Source organism: Dermochelys coriacea, chromosome 13, assembly GCF_009764565.3.
Source record: "Dermochelys coriacea isolate rDerCor1 chromosome 13, rDerCor1.pri.v4, whole genome shotgun sequence".
In the NCBI taxonomy this organism is placed as follows: domain Eukaryota; kingdom Metazoa; phylum Chordata; order Testudines; family Dermochelyidae; genus Dermochelys; species Dermochelys coriacea.
In genome coordinates this window covers 32,858,053-32,881,310 of record NC_050080.1, presented here as the reverse complement: position 1 = coordinate 32,881,310, position 23,258 = coordinate 32,858,053, and the positions used below count along the sequence as shown (strand labels likewise).

The window sequence follows — 23,258 nt, the reverse complement described above, 5'->3', positions numbered from 1 at the left end:
ACTACTCTGGGTCCCAGCCCAGGGACCCTCTAGATAGCAGCTGCTGCTGTGTCCCTTTATCTAAGTTGCGCTGCTGCTCTAATTCCCTGGGCCACTTCCCCGTGGCCCTGTGCCATCCTCAACCGTATCTCAGGGCCTTGTCCTGATGGACTCCCCACCGTCGGCTCAGGGCTCCTTCTCTTTCCCCGGGCTTCTGGCAGCTTTACCTCCTCCGAGGGCCTGCAGCTCCCTCCGCCAGCCACATACCATCCACACTCCTACAGCTCCAACAAGGAATTGAATTCCCTCTAGCCCTGCTGCTCTTCTTACACTAGGCTGCTGGGCCCTGACTGGCTGTGTCCCACATAGCCACTCTAGGCAGCTTGGAGGACCCACTCCACTGCCCTTTTTGGAGTCGGATATGGCAGGACCAGGAGGCCTCCAGCAGAGCGCCTCAGAGGGTCTGGTATACCCTGTCTCAGATCACAAGGGCACAAACTTGAATATAGTTACATTGTTCCTTAAATATCACCTGTACACGCATCACAACATGATTATGAACATTGATAACTTACAAGCTTTCAGTAAAGACCTTAAAGTTACCCTTTATGGATAAATACTCTGTAAGCAATATATTTGATGTAGTGAGTTTGTCACGTCTGAGACGAGAGTGGTTTGTAAAGAATGGGACCTTTTGCCAAGAGGCCTTTGTGTCACATTTTTGTCAAACAAAAGCTATAATCTCATTTTAAAAAAGTCTAGTTTAACAAGATCTGTTTTCACTAAACCTGTTGTTGATTGTTATTAATTATATTATCCTCACTTAATTCTTTATTGATTGAGTCCCTTATCATCCATTTCATTATTTTGCCCAGGATTGATGTCAGGCTGACAGGCCTATAATTACCTGGGTTATCCCATTTACTTATTTAAAATATTGGCACAACTTTAGCTTTTTTCAGTCTTCTGGAACTTCCCCAGTGTTCTTAGGCTTTTATTGAGAGCTTCTTGTGCAGCTGTTTTAAAACTCTTGGATGCATTATTATATGGTGCCTGAAGTTAGAGCAAACCAATGAGAGGGCAATTAATTCCTCCAAGGCCATTTTAAAAATTGCACCAATAAAAGCATTAGCTAGACATGTTTTTTATTGCCCCAAAGGTTGCAGGGAAACTTTGAAGGGAAAGAAGCAAAAATTGGAATCAGAAGAATAAAAGCAGTTATCTAAGGGCCAAAATTTGCTCTGTGCTAGTAGTGTTGGAGAACTTTAGGGAAGCAAATTGCCCAACATCTGGACAAATATACCATAAATAAAGACTATATTCATTTTCCAGAGATATGTCCCAGATGCAAAGTCAGACCTGCGGAATTTCAAATGTCTAGCATTAGTAGCTGCTGTTTAACGTCCTCATTAGTTACTGGGAGAATAGAAATTATTTATGTATGTTATGAGTACATCATCTGGCTTCCAAGTCGATGGCTCAGATTCTTCAAGTTCAGAGATCACTTCGGTACCTCTGTCTGTCCATTTTCAAAATGTACAGCTAGAGTCTTTCCCCCTTACTGCTGAAGGGGGAAAGACTAGCTGGCTTCCAGCTGTTATCATTGTAGATTAGCTGCCTGCCTGTCACCAGATTTGTTTCTGTTGTCTTTCTTCCTTTTTATTTGCAAGACTGGCATTTGTTTCAGTCTGAGAACCAGAGGTCTTTGGGGAAGTAAAGTGCTTGCCCATCTGTCCATTGGATGTGTGCAGTGAAGTCAGTTCAACTAGACTCAATATGGATCTTTATTGTCCTGTTCAGCTTTCTTTCACTGCCTGAATGTCTCAGCCATCCCATCCTTCCGGTTATTTTGGCGAGGCAACGATGTGCTCATGCCAGTAGGTCTTAGTGAATTTAGTTCCATTGTGAGTAATCAGAAGGTCTGGTCTGCTTGCAGAATACATATTCCCCAGTCCATTACTTCTGTTTAGTGAAGTAGTAGTTTAGTTTTGAAATCTCCATGAAATTAAAGGACATATACTATTCCCATCACAATGGCATCTGACCATCTATTACAACAATTAACCATTCTGGTAATTATTTGAGCACTCATTCCATGCCAGGACAAAATATCTCTTGCCCTTTGCTTACAGGTTTCACACCTAGATAGCTGCTTTGAATATCTTGGGAGCATTTATTTTCCCAGGAAAAATCTTTAGTACAAATATTTTCCTTGTCACAGAGTTCTTGCCTGAAATGGTTAATATGATCTCTAGTGCTGTCGATTAATCGCAGTTAACTTACGTAATTAACTCAAAAAAATTAATCGCGATTAAAAAAATTGTCACAATTAATTGCACTGTTGAACAATAGAATACCAATTGAAATTTATTAAATATTTTTGGATGTTTTTCTACATATTCAAATGTATCTATTTCTATTACAACACAGAATACTAACGGTACAGTGCTCACTTTATATTATTATTTCTGATACAAGTATTTGCACTGTAAAAATGATGAATAAAAGAAATAGTATTTTTCGATTCATCTCATACAAGTACCGTACTGCAAACTCTTTATCATGAAAGTGCAACTTACAAATGTAGATTTTTTTTGTTACATAACTGCACTCAAAAACAAAACAATGTAAAACTTTAGAGCCTACAAGTCCACTCAGTCCTACTTCTTGTTCAGCCAGTCACTAAGACAAATAAATTTGTTTACATTTATGGGAGATAATGCTGCCTGCTTCTTATTTACAGTGTCACCTGAAAGCGAGAAAGGTGTTTGCATGGCACTTTTGTAGCTGGCATTGCAAGGTATTTATGTGCCAGATAGGCTAAACATTCGTATGCCCCTTCATCCTTCAGCCACCATTCCAGAGACATGTTTCCATACTCATGATGCTCATTAAAAAAATAATGTGTTAATTAAATTTGTGTCTGAACTCCTTATGGGGAGGACTGTATGTTTTGTTTTGTTTTGTTTTACCCGCATTCTGCCATATAGTTCATGTTATAGTAGTCTCGGATAATGACCCAGCACATGTTGTTCATTTTTAAGAACATTTTCACTGCAGATTTGACAAAACACAAAGAAGGTACCTTTGTGAGATTTCTAAAGATAGCTACAGTGCTCCACCCAAGGTTTACTAATCTTCCAAAATCTGAGAAGGATGAGGTGTGGAGCATCTTTCAGAAGTCTTAAAAGAGCAACACTCCAATGCAGAAACTACAGAACCCAAACCACCAAAAAAAAAAAAAAAAAATCAACCTTCTGCTGGTGGCATCTGACTCAGATGATGAAAATGAACATGCGTTGGTCCACTCTGCTTTGGATTGTTATTAAGCAGAACCCGTCATCAGCATGGGCACGTGTCCTCTGCAAGAAGGGACATATGAATCTTTAGCTCATCTGGCACATAAATATCTTGCGACACCAGCTACAACAGTGCCATGCGAACGCCTGTTCTTACTTTCAGGTGACATTGTAAACAAGCGGATAGCATTATCTCCTGCAAATTGTAACCAAACTTGTTTGTCTGAGCAATTGGCTGAAATAGAACTGAGTGGACTTGTAGGCTCTGAAGTTTTACATTGTTTTATTTTTGAATGCAGTTGTTTTTTTGTACAGAATCCTACATTTGTAAGTTGAACTTTCATGATAAACAGATTGAACTACAGTACTTGTATTAGGTGAATTAAAAAACACTATTTCTTTTGTTTTTTACAGGGCAAATATTTGTAATAAAAATAAATATAAAGTGAGCACTGTGCAAATGGTGTGTTGTAATAGAAATCTATATGTTTGCAAACGTAGAAAACATCAAAAAATATTTAAATAAATGGTATTCTATTATTCTTTAACAGCACGATTAATCGCAATTAATTTTTTTAATCACTTGACAGCCGTAATGGTCTTACTTTGGGACTGAACTCTGCTGTTTCTGTAAGCTATCCTCATAACACTGTTAGCTTTGGTTTATGCAAAATAGGGTCTGCCTGTTTCTGTTTGAACTGCTAACTCTGAAGTAGTCTCACAACATGAACTTGATATTAATCCATTTCAGTGTCCGCTGGGGTTGATGTGCTTACTGTTCTGCTAAGTGTATGTGCTACATGTATTTCTTATCCAGTTTGGAAATCCATCTTTGCAGCTTGGTCCAGAAGCATTCATCCCTCTGACCCAGCCTCAAGCTGCGCCCTTTCCCTGCTTAGGTATGTGCTCCCTCTTCCTAACAACTGAGGCAACTTGCCAGGATGCAGTAGGTCCTTTGCATGGCTCCCTTTGCTGGGAATTCAACTCTTCCCTGCCTGAATTAGTGTGAAGTATTTCCACACACTCACACTTGGATTCTAGGTGGTGCTAATGATTTTTAAACAACGTTCAAAGAGTTTGTGATCACTTTCTATATTATGCGTCCAGTTTCCAATGTAAAGGCTAGCACTCTGCCATTAATGTCCAGTCCCAAGCAGTGTGCTGTGCAGTCGCAGCATGTCCAAGCAGAACGACATCTCTGCCTTGCTCTGTACCAAGCACAAGGATGCTCTTGGCTTCACATATGGGAAAGACCTTTGGAAAACGATGATGGTCTATTGTAATTACAACATACTTGTCCAAATGTTGGGCAACTGCTTGCCTCAAGTTCTCCACCACTGCTAGTGCACCAGCCAGATACTACAGAAAATTCTTTCCTTGGTAACTCAGATCCCATCCATCTACTATCCCATGTCAGGGGATTAGGCCTATTTACCCTGAATATTTAAAGATCAGTTAATGACCAAAATCACATTATCCCATCATACCATCTCCTCCATAAACTTATCGAGTAGAATCTTAAAGCCAGATAGATCTTTTGCCCCCACTGCTTCCCTTGGAAGGCTATTCCAAAACTTCACTCCTCTGATGGTTAGAAACCTTCGTCTAATTTCAAGTCTAAACTTCCTGGTGGCCAGTTTATACCCATTTGTTCTTGTGTCCACATTGGTGCTGAGCTGAAATAATTCCTCTCCCTCTCCTGTATTTATCCCTCTGATATATTTATAGAGAGCAATCATATCTCCCCTCAACCTTCTTTTAGTTAGGCTAAACAAGCCAAGCTCCTTAAGTCTCCTTTCATAAGGCAAGTTTTCCATTCCTCGGATCATCCTAGTAGCCCTTCTCTGTACCTGCTCCAGTTTGAATTCATCCTTTTTAAACATGGGAGACCAGAACTGCACACAGTATTCCAGGTGAGGTCTCACTAGTGCCTTGTATAATGGTACTAAAACCTCCTTATCCCTACTGGAAATACCTCTCCTGATGCATCCCAAAACCGCATTAGCTTTTTTCACAGCCATATCACACTGGCAGCTCATAGTCATCCTATGATCAACCAATACTCCAAGGTCCTTCTCCTCTTCTGTTACTTCTAATTGATGCGTCCCCAGCTTATAACTAAAATTCTTGTTATTAATCCCTAAATGCATAACCTTACACTCTTCACTATTAAATTTCATCCTATTACTATTACTTCAGTTTACAAGGTCATCCAGATCCTCCTGTATAATATCCCGATCCTTCTCTGAATTGGCAATACCTCCCAGCTTTGTATCATCTGCAAACTTTATTAGCACACTCCCACTTTTTGTGCCAAGGTCAGTAATAAAAAGATTAAATAAGATTGGTCCCAAAACTGATCCCTGAGGAACTCCACTGGTAACCTCCCTCAAACCTGACAGTTCGCCTTTCAGTAGGACCCGTTGTAGTCTCCCCTTTAACCAATTCCATATCCACCTTTTGATGTTCATATTGATCCCCATCTTTTCCAATTTAACTAATAATTCCCCATGTGGCACGGTATCAAATGCCTTACTGAAATCTAGGTAAATTAGATCCACTGCGTTTCCTTTGTGTAAAAAATCTGTTACTTTCTCAAAGAAGGAGATCAGGTTGGTTTGGCACGATCTACCTTTTGTGAAACCATGTTGTATTTTGTCCCATTTACCACTGACTTCGATGTCCTTAACTACTTTCTCCTTCAAAATTTTTTCCAGGACCTTGCATACTACAGATGTCAAACTAACAGGCCTGTAGTTACCCAGATCACTTTTTTTTCCTTTCCTAAAAATAGGAACTATATTACCAATTCTCCAATCATTCGGTACAGCTCCTGAGTTTTCAGATTCATTAAAAATTCTTGCTAATGGGCTTGCAATTTCATGTGCCAATTCCTTTAATATTCTTGGATGAAGATTATCTGGGCCCCCCAATTTAGTCCCATTAAGCTGTTTGAGTTTCACTTCTACCTCAGATATGGTAATATCTACCTCCATATCCTCATTCCCATTTGTCATGCTACCATTATCCCTAAGATCCTCTTTAGCCTTATTAAAGACTGAGGCAAAGTATTTGTTTAGATATTGGGCCATGCCTAGATTATCTTTAACCTCCACTCCATCCTCAGTGTTTAGCGGCCCCACTTTTTCTTTCTTAGTTTTCTTCTTATTTATATGGCTATAGAACCTTTTACTATTGGTTTTTATTCCCTTTGCAAGGTCCAACTCTACTCAACTTTTAGCCTCCCTCACTTCATCCCTACATGTTCTGACCTCAATAAGGTAGCTTTCCTTGCTGATCCCTCCCAATTTCCACTCCCTGTATGCTTTCTCCTTCTTCTTAATCACCTCTCTAAGCCCTGGTCTACACTAGGCATTGAGGTCGAATTTAGCAGCGTTAAATCGATGTAACCCTGCACCCGTCCATATGACGAAGCCCTTTTTTTCGACTTAAAGGGCTCTTAAAATCGATTTTCTTACTCCACCCCCAACAAGGGGATTAGCGCTGAAATCGGTTTTGCTGGGTCGAATTTGGGGTACTGTGGATGCAATTAGATGGTATTGGCCTCCGGGAGCTATCCCAGAGTGCTCCATTGTGACCGCTCTAAACAGCACTCTCAACTCAGATGCACTGACCAGGTAGACAGGAAAAGGCTCGCGAACTTTTGAATTTCAGTTTCCTGTTTGGCCAGTGTGGCAAGCTGCAGGTGACCATGCAGAACTCATCAGCAGAGGTGACCATGATGGAGTCCCAAAATCGCAAAAGAGCTTCAGCATGGAAGTACGGGATCTGATCGCTGTATGGGGAGAGGAATCCGTGCTATCCGAACTACATTCCAGTTTTCAAAATGCCAAAACATTTGTGAAAATCTCCCAGGGCATGAAGGACAGAGGCCATAATAGGGACCCGAAGCAGTGCCGCGTGAAACTTAAGGAGCTGAGGCAAGCCTATCAGAAAACCAGAGAGGCAAATGGCCGCTCCGGATCAGAGCCCCAAACATGCCGCTTCTATGATGAGCTGCATGCCATTTTAAGGGGTTCAGCCACTACTACCCCAGCCGTGCTGTTTGACTCCTTCAATGGAGATGAAGGCAACACTGAAGCAGGTTTTGGGGACGAAGAAGACGATGAGGAGGAGGCTGTAGATAGCTCACAGCAAACAAGCGAAGAAACCGGTTTTCCCGACAGCCAGGAACTGTTTCTCACCCTGGACCTGGAGCCAGTACCCCCCGAACACACCCAAGGCTGCCTCCCGGACCCACCAGGCGGAGAAGGAACCTCTGGTGAGTGTACCTTTTAAAATACTGTACAAGGTTTAAAAGCCAGCATGTTTAATGATTAATTTGCCCTGGCATTCGTGGCTCTCCTGGATATACTCCCAAAGCCTTTGCAAAAGGTTTCTGGGGAGGGCAGCCTTATTCCATCCACCATGGTAGGACACTTTACCACTCCAGGCCAGTAGCATGTACTCGGGAATCATTGTAGAACAAAGCATTGCAGTGTATTTTTGCTGGCGTTCAAACAACATCCATTCTTTATCTCTCTGTGTTATCCTCAGGAGAGTGATATCATTCATGGTCACCTGGTTGAAATAGGGTGCTTTTCTTAAGGGGACGTTCAGAGGTGCCCGTTCCTGCTGGGCTGTTTGCCTATGGCTGAACAGAAATGTTCCCCGCTGTTAGCCACACGGGGTGGGGGGAAGGGAGGCAAAATGCGACCTTGTAACGAAAGCACATGTGCTATGTATGTAATGTTAACAGCAAGGTTTACTGTGAAAGAGTGTACCCATTGTTCTATAAAATGTGTCTTTTCAAATACCACTGTCACTTATTTTTTCCTCCACCAGCTGCATGTATTTCAAGGTTCACAGGATCTTCTCCTTCCCAGAGGCTAGCGAAGACTAGAAGGCGAAAAAAACGCACTCACGATGAAATGTTCTCTGAGCTCATGCTGTCCTCCCACACTGACAGAGCACAGACGAATGCATGAAGGCAGACAATATCAGAGTGCAGGAAAGCACAAAATGACTGGGAGGAGAGGTGGCGGGCTGAAGAGAGTAAGTGGCGGGCTGAAGAGAGGGCTGAAGCTGAAAGGTGGCGGCAGCATGATGAGAGGAGGCAGGATTCAATGCTGAGGCTCCTGGAGGATCAAACTAATATGCTCCAGCGTATGGTTGAGCTTCAGGAAAGGCAGCAGGAGCACAGACCGCCGCTACAGCCCCTGTGTAACCAACCACCCTCCTCCCCAAGTTCCATAGCCTCCTCACCCAGATCCCCAAGAACGCGGTGGAGGGGCCTCCGGCCACCCAGTCACTCCACCCCAGAGGATTGCCCAAGCAACAGAAGGCTGGGATTCAATAAGTTTTAAAGTTCTGTGTGGCCTTGTCCTTCCCTCCTCCACCACCCCTCCTGGGCTACCTTGGTAATTATCCCCCTATTTGTGTGATGAATTAATAAAGAATGCATGAATGTGAAGCAACAATGACTTTATTGCCTCTGCAAGCGGTGATCGAAGGGAGGTGGGGAGGGTGATTAGCTTACAGGGAAGTAGAGTGAACCAAGGGGTGGGGGATTTCATCAAGGAGAAACAAACAGAACTTTCACACCGTAGCCTGACCAGTCATGAAACTGGTTTTCAAAGCTTCTCTGATGCGCACCGCACCCTCCTGTGCTCTTCTAACTGCCCTGTAGGCGATTTGCAGCAGCCAGGCGATTTGCCTCAACCTCCCACCCCGCCATAAACGTCTCCCCCTTACTCTCACAGATATTGTGTAGCGCACAGCAAGCAGTAATAACAGTGGGAATATTGGTTTTGCTGAGGTCTAACTGAGTCAATAAACTGCTCCAGCGTGGTTTTAAACGTCCAAATGCACATTCTACCACCATTCTGCACTTGCTCAGGCTGCAGTTGAACAGCTCCTGACTACTCTCCAGTCTGCCTATGTATGGCGTCATGAGCCATGGCATTAAGGGGTAGGCTGGGTCCCCAAGGATTACTATAGGCATTTCAACATCCCCAACGGTTATTTTCTGGTCTGGGAAGAAAATCCCTTCCTGCAGCTTTTGAAACAGACCAGAGTTCCTGAAGATGCGAGCGTCATGTACCTTTCCCGGCCATCCCACATTGATGTTGGTGAAACGTCCCTTGTGATCCACCAGTGCTTGCAGCACTATTGAAAAGTACCCCTTGCAGTTTATGTACTCACTGGCTTGGTGCTCCGGTGCCAGGATAGGGATATGGGTTCCGTCTATGGCCCCACCACAGTTAGGGAATCCCATTGCAGCAAAGCCATCTACTATGACCTGCACATTTCTCAGGGTCACTACCATTGATATCAGCAGATCTTTGATTGAGTTGGCTACTTGCATCACAGGAGCCCCCACAGTAGATTTGCTCACTCCAAATTGATTCCCGACTGACCGGTAGCTGTCTGGCGTTGCAAGCTTCCACAGGGCTATTGCCACTCGCTTCTCAACTGTGAGGGCTGCTCTCATCTTGATATTCTTGCGCCTCAGGGCAGGGGAAAGCAAGTCACAAAGTTCCATGAAAGTGCCCTTATGCATGCGAAAGTTTCACAGCCACTGGGAATCGTCCCAGACCCGCAACACTATGCGGTCCCACCAGTCTGTGCTTGTTTCCCGAGCCCAGAATCGGCATTCCATCGCATGAACCTGCGCCATTAGCACCATGATGCCCACATTGGCAGGGCCCGTGCTTTGAGAGAAGTCTGTGTCCACGTCCTCATCACTCTCGTCACGGCGCTGACATCGCCAACTTGCCCAGTTTCGCTTTGCCAGGTTCTGGTGCTGCATATACTACAGGATAATGCGTGTGGTGTTTAATGTGCTCCTAATTGCCAAAGTGATCTGAGCGGGCTTCATGCTTGCTGTGGTATGGCGTCTGCACAGAAAAAGGCGCGGAACGATTGTCTGCTGTTGCCCTGACGGAGGGAGGGGAGACTGACAACGTGGCTTACAGGTTGGCTTACAGGGAATTAAAATCAACAAAGGGGGTGGCTTTGCGAGAAACTGAATGGCCACCTGAAGGATAGAACTCAAAACCTCAAGGATAGAACTCAAAACTGGGTTTTGCAGGCCGTCGATTTCACAGAGGGAGGGAGGGAGGGAGGAGAAAATGAATACAAAACAAATCTGGTCTATTTCTTGTTTTGAGCCACTTCATCTATCTTTATACATCATGCTGGCAGCAGACTGTGCAGTACGACCGCTAGCCATCCTCACCTCCTGGGTGCTCGGCAGAAGACGGTGCAGTATGACTACTGGCCATCGTCTTCTGCTAGCTGCAGATGAAAAGACAGTGCACTGCTGGTAGGACTCCATCGCCATGAGACGAAACAAGGGAAATGACCTGGCTGAGTCACTCCCATGTTTGCCCAGGCGCCCGGTTAAAAGAGCACCCAGGACTACGTCGACGACGGCTACCAGTCATACTGCACTGTCTGTTGCCAAAAAGCAATAAACTGCTGCTGTGTAGCAATGCAGTACCATGTCTGCCAGCACCCAGGAGACATACGGTGACAGTTAGCTGAGCGGGCTCCATGCTTGCTGAGGTATGGCGTCTGCACAGGTAACTCAAGAAAAAAGGTGCAAAACAATTGTTTGCCCTTGCTTTTACAGAGGGAGGGAACGGGGGCCTGACGATATGTACCCAGAACCACCCGTGACAATGTTTTAGCCCCATCAGTCACTGGGATTTCTACCCAGAATTCAAATGGGTGGTGGAGACTGCGGGAACTGTGGGATAGCTACCCACAGTGCAAAGCTCCGGAAGTCGACTGTTGCCTCGGTACTGTGGACAGAATCCGCCGACTACATGCACTTAGAGCATTTGTGTGGGGACACACACACTCGACTGTATAAAAACGCTTTCTACAAAACCGACTTCTATAAATTCGACCTAATTTCGTAGTGTAGACATACCCTAAGATGCTTGCTCATCCAGCTTGGTCTGCAACTCCTGCCTATGAATTTTTTCCCCTTTCTTGGGATGCAGGCTTCCGATAGCTTCTGCAGCTTTGATTTAAAGTAATCCCAGGCCTCCTCTACCTTTAGATCCATAAATTCTTCAGTCCAATCCACTTCCCTAATATGTAGAGAGGAACAGGTTTACTCTGCAGCAGAAAGCTGGGGGAGACCTATAGATCTTTCATCCACAGGCTTGTAATATAAAATAAGTTGGCTATGTTTGGGATGGCCAGCCCAGAGCATAATGATGTAAGCTTTGGAGGCAGGATACTATTATGTCTGCAGTAGGTTCTACAGCCTGAAAATGCTAAGACTGCCTCTGCTTGTTAAAATGTTCCATCTTCTTGGATGCTGTAGTCACTGTCATCACTGCAAGGGGATCTCCCTTCCACCAGGGTTTCTAGCAGATGATGAGGAGGGAGGACCAAGCCGCTGTATAGCCTCACCTCTCTCCGTACAATTGCCTGTGCCCCTGCCTATGGTGTGAAGAGCTGACTTTGGAAGGGAGCCTGGAAAGCCATTCTCCTCAGACACACATCTAGAATCCCAAGGGAAAACAGCATGGTATACAGGGGTGGCAGGATTGATAGATTAAGGTCAAGGAGCAGTACAGATTAGATTTTGGGGGTAGAGTCTAGGCTGCTGGGTGTTTTAGCCAGAGAGTAATGCCAGGAAGGTCCAGCATTTCTGTTAACTTTTGCCTGAGCCTTTGCTCCGAGTTTTAGGCTTGATACTTGGTGTGCTTTACAAGAGCACAGTGTTTTGCAACGGGGTTTGAGACAGAGAAGGTGGGTGCCTGGCATCCAGAGAGGGAGGGCATTGTAGGCATGAGGACAGCATGGATTCCATGCTTAGATACCAAGGAGCTGTCCAGAGAGATGGAGAAGATGAGTGTCAAGTTTCCTTCCCCACTCTGAACTCTAGGGTACAGATGTGGGGACCTGCAAGAAAACCTCCTAAACTTATTTTTACCAGCTTAGGTTAAAACTTCCCCAAGGTACAAACTATTTTCCTTTTTCCCTTGGACTTTATTGCTGCCACCACCAAGCATTTAACAGATATATAACCAGGAAAGAGTCCGCTTGGAAACGTCTTTCCCCCCAAAATCCTCGCCAAACCCTACACCCTCTTTCCTGGGGAAGGCTTGATAAAAATCCTCACCAATTTGCATAGGTGAACACAGACCCAAACCCTTGGATCTTAAGAACAATGAAAAAGCAATCAGGTTCTTAAAAGAAGAATTTTAATAGAAGAAAAAGTAAAAGAATCACCTCTGTAAAATCAGGATGGTAAATACCTTAGATTAGATTAGATTCAAATTAATAATTAGTAATTAGATTCAAAACACAGAGAATCCCTCTAGGCAAAACCTTAAATTACAAAAAGACACAAAAACAGGAATATCCATTCCATTCAGCACAGCTTATTTTCTCAGCCATTTTAACAAGAGAATCTAACTCATATCTAGCTAGATTACTTACCAAGTTCTAAGACTCCATTCGTTTCTGTTCCCAGGAAAAGCATCACACAGACACACACAGAGCCTTTGTTCCCCCCCACACTCCAGCTTTGAAAGTATCTTGTCTCCTCATTGGTCATTTTGGTCAGGTGCCAGTGAGATTATCCTAGCTTCTTAACCCTTTACAGGTGAAAGGGTTTTTCCTCTGGCCAGGAGGGATTTTAAAGGTGTTTACCCTTCCCTTTATATTTATGACAATGAGGTAGACGGAGAAGTCTGGTTTCTTGGGCACATGCCCTGACTTTTGTTGCTGCTTTTCTGACAACACTGAAGAAGTGCTCATATGCTTTCTTTCTCAGACTGCATGAAGTAGGCCTGCACCAGTAATGTTGGTGAAGGCTGGCTAAAGAGCTGTACAGGGGTCCACTTGCATCTTAGATGTTTGTTCTGTTACTGGGAACTGCAGCAGCTCAGATATTTGGGGATTAAAAGTCTTTCCTTAACTTGCAGTTTTCCTCAGTTCAACCATTTGTGTTTTAAGAATTCATTATTCTTTAAAGCTCTTTCCCTGAAGTTATTGACCCATGTTTACAACCTTGAGTACAGCTAGATGAAGTTTTTAGTTGTGGATTTCCATAACTTTTTGTAAACCATTTTCAAAGAATTGCCCTGGGATGTTTTCCTACATGGAAATTGTCCATTCCTGTTCCACTTGCTGTCCATGTGCTGCATTTCTTAAGTATGCAAAATTCACCTGCCAGATCCTCCCCACAGTAGGGACCCTTATTGTGTGCCACCCAAAGCCCTGCTCTTCTGTCTGAGTTCCTGGGCACAGCAGTATCCCTACAATGCACTGGCAAGCATCAGAGTGCCCCTCACCAGATCTCAGAGATGAATACCTCAGAGATTTCCCAAGCCTTACTGGATATTTTCATTTAACCACCTACTCTTTCCAAGAGAGCCAAAGATCCTGTCCTCTTTAGACCATGACACACTGCTACTGCAACCCAGTGTGCATGAACAAGAGTTGCTGCTGGCTGCATGAGAAGAACTGAGGAGCATAGCTGCAGGCTGGGGGTGCCCTCAGTGAAGATAGTCCAGCAGAGCCAGGCAGATGTTTGCGCTGACCTAGGGCAACTGGGAGGTGCCATGTGGTTTGGCACCACATAAGAGGAGACGCCCATCAATAGTGGATTTCTCTCACTGTCAGTCTCACCATAGAACCTGGGTCTCGGGTGAAGTGGGCACTGACTGTGGAGACAAGTAGCTAGTTTATGTGGGGAGTGCTAGCCTCTGGGACTTGGCAAACTCATAATATCTGTGAAGGTTAAGCCTTCCCTCTCCCCTTTCCTCTTTGTGCAGGTGCTGCTAGAGAAAGAGAGGGAGAAGAAGTCTTTGCTGGAGGCACTGCTCCAAACACAGGAAGAATTGACAGATGCCTGTCATCAGCTGGAGCAGCTTCGCCAAGAGGTGAAGAAGCACCAGAAGGAGCAGGTAGGCTTGACCAGCAGGGAGCAGTGGAGAGGAGGGAACGGGCTGTTAGAATCCAACACATAGGACGGAAAAAGACGGGGTGAAAAGAGAGAGAATGGGGACAAGTCAGAGACTGGAGGGCAGTGCAAAGCTGGGAGAGAAGCACTGGGGCATAAAAGAGGAGCCAGGAGAGGGCTGCACCTGGGCAGAGGCCTGGTAAGCTAGAGAGCTCAGTAAAAGGAAGGATAGGTTAGAGGCAAAGATAGCAGCAGGTTTTGTGCACACAACCACCCAGGCGGAGCAAAGGCAGAAAGATGTGGTTGGTGAGAGGGACGCTGGGGCCCAGAAAGGAAGGAGCAGGATTTGATATTTCACAGCTTTCAGTGACTCACTCTTGGGCCTGGCTGCAGGACACCGTGGTGGGGCTGCAAGCTGAGCTCCAGGAAGCTCAGAATCAGACGGAGGCGGTGGAGAGCAGGCACCAGGAAGAGGTCAAAACCCTCAAAGAGGAAATAGACGTTCTCCTTACCCAGCGAGACACCCTGCGAAACCAGGTGACTGCCCCAGGCACAGTGCAATGGGGATACCACCCAGGAGGGGGCAGTCCCCCTGCCTGTCGCTGACCCTCAATATGACCCTTACCTTGCTACTCATCCCTGATCCTGGCTGGGCAGAGTGGGAGGTCCCTCTGTCTGTTGCCTGGCTGCTTACCCCTGATCACAGTTGATGGGGACGGTCCCTCTCCCTATCACTCTGCTGCTTACTCCCAATCCCATCCCGATCATGGCTGGGAGGGACAGTCCCTCTGCCTGTCACCCTGCCATTCGCTCCTGATTCTAGCTGAACAGTGGCAGATCTCCATCTGTCCTGCTGCTGGTGCTTTTATGTCTGGGGGTGACGGGGGATTGGGTGAACAAACTACTCCATTTAGGTCTCCAAACATATGAGCAACATCTAATTTGAACCTGGCACTCTGAAGATCAGAAGATACTTTAACTTGCTTGTTTGCTTTCCTCACAGGATACAGGAAGGCTATTGCATGCTTTAACCTCTGGCTTCTCCACTATTCTTCTGTCATATTTCAGGTGCAAGAGCTAGTGGTCACCAAGGATTCCTGGCAAAAGATTGGCCTGGAGGCTCAGCAGCAATTGAATGAGGTGCAAAAATTATCCAATCAGAAGATACTGGAGGCTGCTCATATCCAGAAGATGCTAGAGGGGGAGAGGAGCCGACGGGAGGAGGCGGAGCTTCAGAACACAGAGCTCCGGGCCACGCTCGGAGCCCTGGAGGGAGAAAGGAGCCGACGGGAGGAGGTGGAGCATCAGAACACAGAGCTCCAGGCCATGCTCAGAGCCCTGGAGGGGGAGAGGAGCCGACGGGAGGAGATGGAGCATCAGAACACAGAGCTCCAGGCCATGCTCAGAGCCCTGGAGGGAGAAACGAGCCGATGGGAGGAGGTGAAGCGTCAGAACACAGAGCTCCAGGCCATGCTCAGAGACCTGGAGGGGGAGAGGAGCCGACGGGAGGAGGCAGAGCGTCAGAACACAGAGCTCCAGGCCATGCTCAGAGCCCTGAAGGGGGAAAAGAGCCGATGGGAGGAGGTGAAGCGTCAGAACACAGAGCTCTGGGCCACACTCAGAGACCTGGAGGGGGAGAGGAGCCGACGGGAGGAGATGGAGCATCAGAACACAGAGCTCCAGGCCATGCTCAGAGCCCTGGAGGGAGAAAGGAGCCGATGGGAGGAGGTGGAGCGTCAGAACACAGAGCTCCAGGCCATGCTCAGAGACCTGGAGGGGGAGAGGAGCCGACGGGAGGAGGCAGAGCGTCAGAACACAGAACTCCAGGCCATGCTCGGAGCCCTGAAGGGGGAAAAGAGCCGATGGGAGGAGGTGAAGCGTCAGAACACAGAACTCTGGGCCACACTCAGAGACCTGGAGGGGGAGAGGAGCCGACGGGAGGAGGCAGAGTGTCAGAACACAGAGCTCCGGGCCACGCTCGAAGCCCTGGAGGGGGAGAGGAGCCGACGAGAGGAGGTGGAGCGTCAGAACACAGAGCTCCAGGCCACGCTCAGAGCCCTGGAGGGGGAGAGGAGCCGACGGGAGGAGGTGGAGCGTCAGATCACAGAGCTCCAGGCCATGCTCGGAGCCCTGGAGGGTGAAAAAAACAGGTGGGCAGAAATCAAGTGTAATGTAGATTAGATTTTTTTTCCCCATCTTAACTGATTCCTGTTTTCAGGTCTGTGCACATGTAAGCTAATCTGGGAGCATATCCCAAAGCTCTGAGGTGTTGGTGCAATTAGGAGCCTGCTCTTACATTCTCTCACTGGGGTGCCTGGACTGCACTGTGTAGTAGCCTGTCAGTTTCCTTCTGAGAGCAGTCAGCAAAGGCACTCCTTAGGGACATGGTTGCAGTTGTACTGGCTTTGCCCAGGTTTGCCTGCTGGAGACTGCTGGATTTCTAACAGGTAAGCATGATTAGCCAATTCCTTTACCCAGCTGGTTGCCCTTAATGACATTTCAGATATCTGAGTGCATTGTATGGAACATCCACGAAGGTCCTGGCCGCTGTTGAAGTTTGGAGCCTCTGGCTTTGTTGGTGCTCCCAAGACTTGATCCCCTACTTCCCAATATCCTGCAGCAGCTGAGTCAATCTCCCTGAGCCTGAGTAGCTGGCACAGCTGAAGTGTTTGAGTTTTTCTCACCTGTCTCCAGCTCTGAGTCAATGAAGCATTTGACTGCTCCCCTTAGCACACAAGAATTTTATCCCAACATATTGAGCTAATTGAGGTCTCAGCTGCTTGACCCCACTCAAACACCAAGCTGTGGCTTCCAGTCTGACTTATCTGCTCGGGCCTCTCTCTTTCCAGCTGCATTTAATGCTGCATTTGTGTTGTATTTTTCCTTAGTTATCTCTTCTTGTGCACATGGAGAATGGGATACATAGCAGTGCTTGAAGAAGTGCCCTGGGAATGACCATACAATGCCCCTCATGGGCACACACAACTTTGTCTTGTGCACAGAAAGGACTGATTGACTTGTGTGCAAGATAGTTATCCCACACTCTCAGAACCTGGAGAGAGTGCCCAAAAGCTCTCCTGGCTCATCTCAGCGTTTTCAGAAATCCAACTCACAGTCCCAGAAAACCTTGGCAGTTACAGCCTCAAGAGACTTAGAATAGTGAACCCTCTCTGGCTAATATGACTGCATCAGAATCCCCCATGACGATGGACTTTCATCAAGATAGGATCTGTTGCTCATTTTCTCTTTGAATTGCCAAGTGCATCCCAATGTGTCAGATAACTTGTAACTGTGGCATCTCCAGCTATGATGGCATTGGAGCCAAACCTGTAGCCTTGTGCTGGATGCATTCTCAGCTGGTCTCAATACCGGTTCCCCATGTGCAGTCACAGCTGCTGGCCAAGATGCAGCCAGAGTTGAAGCCTAGCCAGGCAGTTCTGATTCTTTCACACCCAGATCAGCAGAGCAATCTGCAGTGCCTCTGAGGAATGTTAGCTGGCAGTTTGTCTCTGGGCAAGGACTAATCTGTGTGAAGGATGACAGTGATTCCCCACAGGAGGATGAACCTTTGTCCAGTTTACTGAAAGAATAACTAGGGCCATTCATTCTCCTTTGACTCCTTTTCACAGGAAACCAAAGTTTGTTTTCCACCAACACCAGGAACAAGATGCTCCTATAGGTAGGGTATCTATGCCATTCCATCCTATCCTCTACCAGTTAGTGAAGCAGGTGTGGGAAAACCTTCATTCCACCTGAGTTACTTCCAGAAAAAACTCTATCATTAGTACTACCTGGAATTCAGAGTCCGATGCTGAATCTTCAAAGAGGAGATCTCCAAGTAATATGAGTGTGGCTAGCAGATGGTCTTCACTGGGTACCAGGAAGATCACCAACACCAGTCGTGATCTAGGATTCATGTCTTGAGGCAGCTGAGATCGAGGGGTTTTTTGAGCCCACCTCTGCAGTATCTGGGTTGGGGTGAATGCTCAGATCAAAGGCATGAGAGCTCAGTATGATATATATACAGTAGTCACTGCCAAAAAGCATCAACCACAGAATATGCAGGATCATGAAATCCCAGAGGGACCATGGCAATGGCTAGGAAGGACTTGTTTGAATTAAACAAAGAAACTTGTTTAGTGTTAGTTCGTTTTCACTCTAAATTCCTAGAGATTTAGGACTAGTAAACACAAGCAGTAGACTGATGGGTACCCATGTCAATCAAAATGAGAAGCCTAGGATGTCAGAGCTGCTGATTACTAACAACAGACCCCAGCTTTCAAGTATGAAAATTCAGGAATTCTCTAAGTCTTACCAATCTGATCACATCATCTCCTCCCTGAAATACCCAGACAGAGAGTAACGTCCTAAAGAAAGCTAAACAGGACAATAAAGATCCATATTTATTCCAGTTAGATCTTAGAAGGATCCCTGGCATGAAAACCAGTAGAAAGATGAACAAGAACTTTACTTCCCACAATACCTCAGTTACAAAGAATACAATTATCAGACACATAGATTAATACGATATGTTAGGGAAGAGTCAACACAGCTTTTGTAAAGAGAAATCATGCCTCACCAATCTTTAGAATTCTTTGAGGGTATCAACAAACATGGATGAGGGTGATCTGGACTTTCAGAAAGCCTTTGACAAGGTCCCTTATCAAAGGCTCTTAAGCAAAGTAAGCAGTCACGGGATAAGAGGGGAGGTCCTCTCAGAGGTCAGTAACTGGTTAAAAGATAGGAAACAAAGGGTAGGAATAAATTATCAGTTTTCACAATGGAGAGAGATAAATAGCGGGGTCCCCCAAGGATCTGTACTGGGACCTGTGCTGTTCAACATATTCATAAATGATATGGAAAAAGGGATAAACAGTGAGGTGGCAAAATTTGCAAATGATACAAAATTATTCAAGATAGTTAAATTCAAAGCTGACTGCGAAGAATTACAAAGGAACCTCACTAACTGTGTGACTGGGCAACAAAATGGCAGATGAAATTCAGTGTTGATAAGTGCAAAGTAATGCACATTGGAAAACATAATCCCAGCTATACATACAAAATGATGGGGTCTAAATGATCTGTTACTACTCAAGAAAGAGTCATTGTGCGTAATCCTCTGAAAACATCCACTCAATGTGCAGCAGCAGTCAAAAAAGCTAATAGAATGTTAGGAACCATTAGGAAAGGGATAGTTAATCAGACAGTAAATACACAATGGCACTATATAAATCAGTACAATTCTGGTCACCCTATATCTAAAAAAAATATTAGAATTGGAAAAGGTACAGAGAAGGACAACAAAATGATTAGGCTGATGAAACAGTTGTCTCTTGTCTAAGATGAACAGCCCCAGTCTTTTAAATCTCTCCTCATATGGAAGTTAAGGGGGACATGATAGAGATCTAGAACATCATGACCGGCATGGAGAAAGTGAATAGGGAAGTGTTATTTACCTCTTCACATAACACACAAACCAGGAGTCACCTGATGAAATTAATAGGCAGCAGTTTTAAAGCAAACAAAAGGAAGTACTTCACACAACACAGTTAACCTGCAGAACTTGTTACCAGTGGATTTTGTGAAGGCCCGAAGTATAACTGGGTTCAAAAAATGACAGGTTTCAGAGTAGCAGCCGTGTTAGTCTGTATTCGCAAAAAGAAAAGGAGTACTTGTGGCACCTTAGAGACTAACAAATTTATTTGAGCATAAGCTTTCGTGAGCTACAGCATCCAATGAAGTGAGCTGTAGCTCACGAAAGCTTATGCTTAAATAAATTTGTTAGTTTCTAAGGTGCCACAAGTACTCCTTTTCTTTTTTGGTTCAAAAAAGAACGAGATAAGTTCCTGGAGAATAGGTCCATCAATGGCTACTAGCCAAGATGATCAGGGACTCAACCCCATGCTCTAGATGTCCATAAACCTCTGAGTGCCAGAAGCTGGGACTGGCTGACAGGGCTGGATCGCCTGATAATTTCTCCTGTTCTGTTTATTACCTCTGAAGCACCTGGCACTGGCTCCTGTCAGAAGACAGGATACTGGGTTACATGGACCATTGGTCTGAGCCAGTATGGCCATTCTCATGAGATCATCTCTCCCACTTTAAAAACAGCAGATACTTTGGGACTGCTAATACAGGGACAAGACTTCAGTGCCTGTGGGATTAAGAAAGGGCCAGGCTTGACTCATGGGGCTTGTTAAATATTAAACCACGTGGCAAAGAGCCCCGGGTTTATGGAGACCCCTCCTCTACCCCTCCCATCGCGGCACCACTGGATTTACGGAACCCCCCTGTTGTGGTGCTGCCAGGCTTAGAGCTGCCTTTGTCACAGAGCTGTCCCTGCCCCATCATATTGCCATCAGAGCATCACCTCTCCTCCATTCCAGGCACTGAGCCACCAGGATTACTGAGTCCCTTCTCTCTTTCAGCCTGGCTCTGGCCGTGGAGGGGAAGAAGCTGAGACTCAGGACCTTCCAGGAGAGAGATGATGCCCAGCGAAGTGAGATCATCAGCTTGCATGCAGCCATTTGCCAAGCTCAGCAGCTCCATTCTGACCACAGAGGAGAGATACAGGCGCTCAACACCCAGGTGCCCTGGACAGCGTTCCCTTCCCCAGTAGCACATCAGGCTTCCCCAGGACCAGCCCCACCCTCCCCACCCACTATACACATGTCCCTGTCTCCTCCTCCACTGCTTCCACTCCTGTAACACTGCCTCCTCTCCCCTCACCTGCTCGCAGCCTTGGAGCTATGGTGCTGAAGCCTGGATCTGTCTCTGCCTTCTCTATGTCTTAACCCCCGATTGCAGATCCTGAGCCCCAGAGAGAACAGCAGACTCCTGTGGAGCATCTCAATGCCTCTGTCACAGTTGTTGGCTCCAGGTGGCTGTGCCTAGCCCTGTAAAGCACCAACTTCTCTCTCTGCTATGGGGAGGCAGAAGGGAGCTCAGAGCTGGGAAGGTGGAGGTGCTTCCAACTCAGCCTCTTCACCTGGCGTCCCAGACACACAACATGAGGGACTGACCATCTCGCTGTTCCTGCCTCCATGTTTTTGTCGGGTAGTTCACCTCCATTATGGCATAACTGGCTCCCCCTCAGGAGCCTCTTTCACCCAGTGTGTTTTTCTTCTGGTTTCTTTCTGAGGATAAGGGCATGGTGGGGTGGGGAGCAGTAATTGTGTTTCCCTGTGGGTGGGGAGCTCTTGGTCCCTGAAGGTCCCGGGGTTTATTTCCAGTCTGACCTCTGCATCTCTTCAGTTTTGTGCCTTTGGCTGTAGGAAGGTATCTGCTCAAAAGCAGCTTCCTCCGTCAGACTCTCTCCTCCTCCCTTCCCTCACAGTAGCCGTGCTGAGCCCATGAGGGCCTGTGTTTCTCTTCTCTGCAGGTTCACTCACTCAGGCAGGCAGTGCTAGAGAAAGAGGCTGGTTTAGTGGCCCATGAGAAGCAGCTGTCACGGGATCTGGAGGAGTCGCGGGCGGGTGAGCGGCATTTGAGGGATTTGCTGCGGAAGCAAGAGGCAGAGGTGTCTCAGCTGCGCCTTAGCCTTTGTAGCACAGAGAGCCGGGCAGAGGCACTGGCTGTGGAGTGCCACCTCACCAGCAGTGCCCGCTGTGAAGCAGAGTCCCAACTGGCCAGGCTGCACACCATTCTGCAGCATACACTGTGTGGCAGCACTCTGGCAAGTGGAGACCTTGTCACGTGGAGTCCAGGTGAGTGTGGCTGGTGTCTGTGGTAGTGTGCTGGAATCTTAGCCCCAGAAGGCCATGTGGATCTGTCCCTAGGCTGAGAAGGCTTTACATCCTAGTGGAGGAGAGCTGGGGGTTCCCTTCCTAGTCCTGATTTCCTGGCCCATATCACTTCCCAGTGGCCTTGCTCTGATTGGAGAAAGCTAGGAACGGTGGGGAATCCTTTACTCTGGTCTTGGCCCAAGAGAAGTCCTCAGTCTCTGACACAGCAATTCTTGGCCCTCCATTCGGGGCGAACGGACAGCATATTACATTTGAAAGCCATCTCTGGCCCCCGGAAGGAGTGTCCTTCCACTTCTTCTGGAACTGCTAATTGGGATGGCCCTAGGGCTGGTCAGAAGCTTCCAGGGACTCCAGATCTGCATGGCTGACCTCAATAGCAGGCACCATGGATGATGGGTTTATAAATCTTAAGGGATGCTGTGCAAGAGGCAGGAAGCACTACAAGCTAGAGAGCCCAGGACCGGTCATCAGCCCACTTGTGCTGCTGATTGCATGGAGTCCCACATGGCACAGTTGCCAATACTTAGAAATGTACCCTGGGACATTGCTCCAAAAAGCCCCCAGAACATTTTGAATGGATTTGGTAAGGATATTTCATTGCAACCTCCCTGTCAATGTATCAAAAACAGGTACCAAGCCTGGGTGGGAGAAATCCAGGTGGGCAGGGCCATTTGTGGATGTGCCAGTGTTTCTCAGAGCTGATAAAATTGCCCCCAAACCCTCTCTGCTCCTTCTCCTAGGTACACGACTCCACACTGGCAGGTGTTTTCTGGGACGGGAGCCCTTTGGCCTGTCCCCCCCCTCCTTGCTCTTTTAGTGAGGACTCATTAGGGCTGTGGGATTGCATCGTGTGCTTTACTCTCTTGCCCCATTTTTCTCGAGGGGCCATTTCTCCCTCCCTTTCCAGTGCATCCAAGGGGGTCTCTGACATCCCCTCTCCCTCTGCATGTTACTGCCTCTGGAGAGGAGCTGCTGCTGAGGACTGGTGGTGTGGGAGGAGACTGTCTCTCCTGGCTTAGTATTGCAGAGCACTCCTGGGTGAAGGGAAAGCCAGCAGAGCTGGATGCACGCCTGGCAATAGCATCTAGTGTCTGTAAGAAATCTGCAGCTGGACCATGTTTCAGCCCCATTTGCTGCAACAAAGAGGAATGTGGGGCACAGAGCAGAAACGTGGGGCTGTTGGCAAGGATGGGCAGCGTTTGTTACTAAAGCCAGGAGGGGCATGGAGGGCAGGTCTAAGCCCCAAAAAGCTCACTGCAGAGAGAACTAAGGCAGTTTGTGAATGGGAAAGCGACCTCAGCC

At 46.7% G+C, this 23,258-nt stretch overlaps 1 protein-coding gene across 5 annotated transcripts in view; it reads left to right on the top strand.

The window, feature by feature from the left end:
• Nucleotides 1–23,258, top strand: part of CEP250 (centrosomal protein 250) — a 142,239-nt gene that overhangs the window by 98,183 nt on the left and 20,798 nt on the right. For all 5 annotated transcript variants that reach the window (XM_043495558.1, XM_043495556.1, XM_043495559.1 and 2 more), the window contains 5 exons: nt 14,084–14,215; nt 14,605–14,748; nt 15,280–16,361; nt 20,640–20,799; nt 21,593–21,917. In XM_043495558.1, coding sequence (XP_043351493.1) covers nt 14,084–14,215; nt 14,605–14,748; nt 15,280–16,361; nt 20,640–20,799; nt 21,593–21,917 — 1,843 coding nt within the window. The remainder of the gene's footprint in view (nt 1–14,083; nt 14,216–14,604; nt 14,749–15,279; nt 16,362–20,639; nt 20,800–21,592; nt 21,918–23,258) is intronic.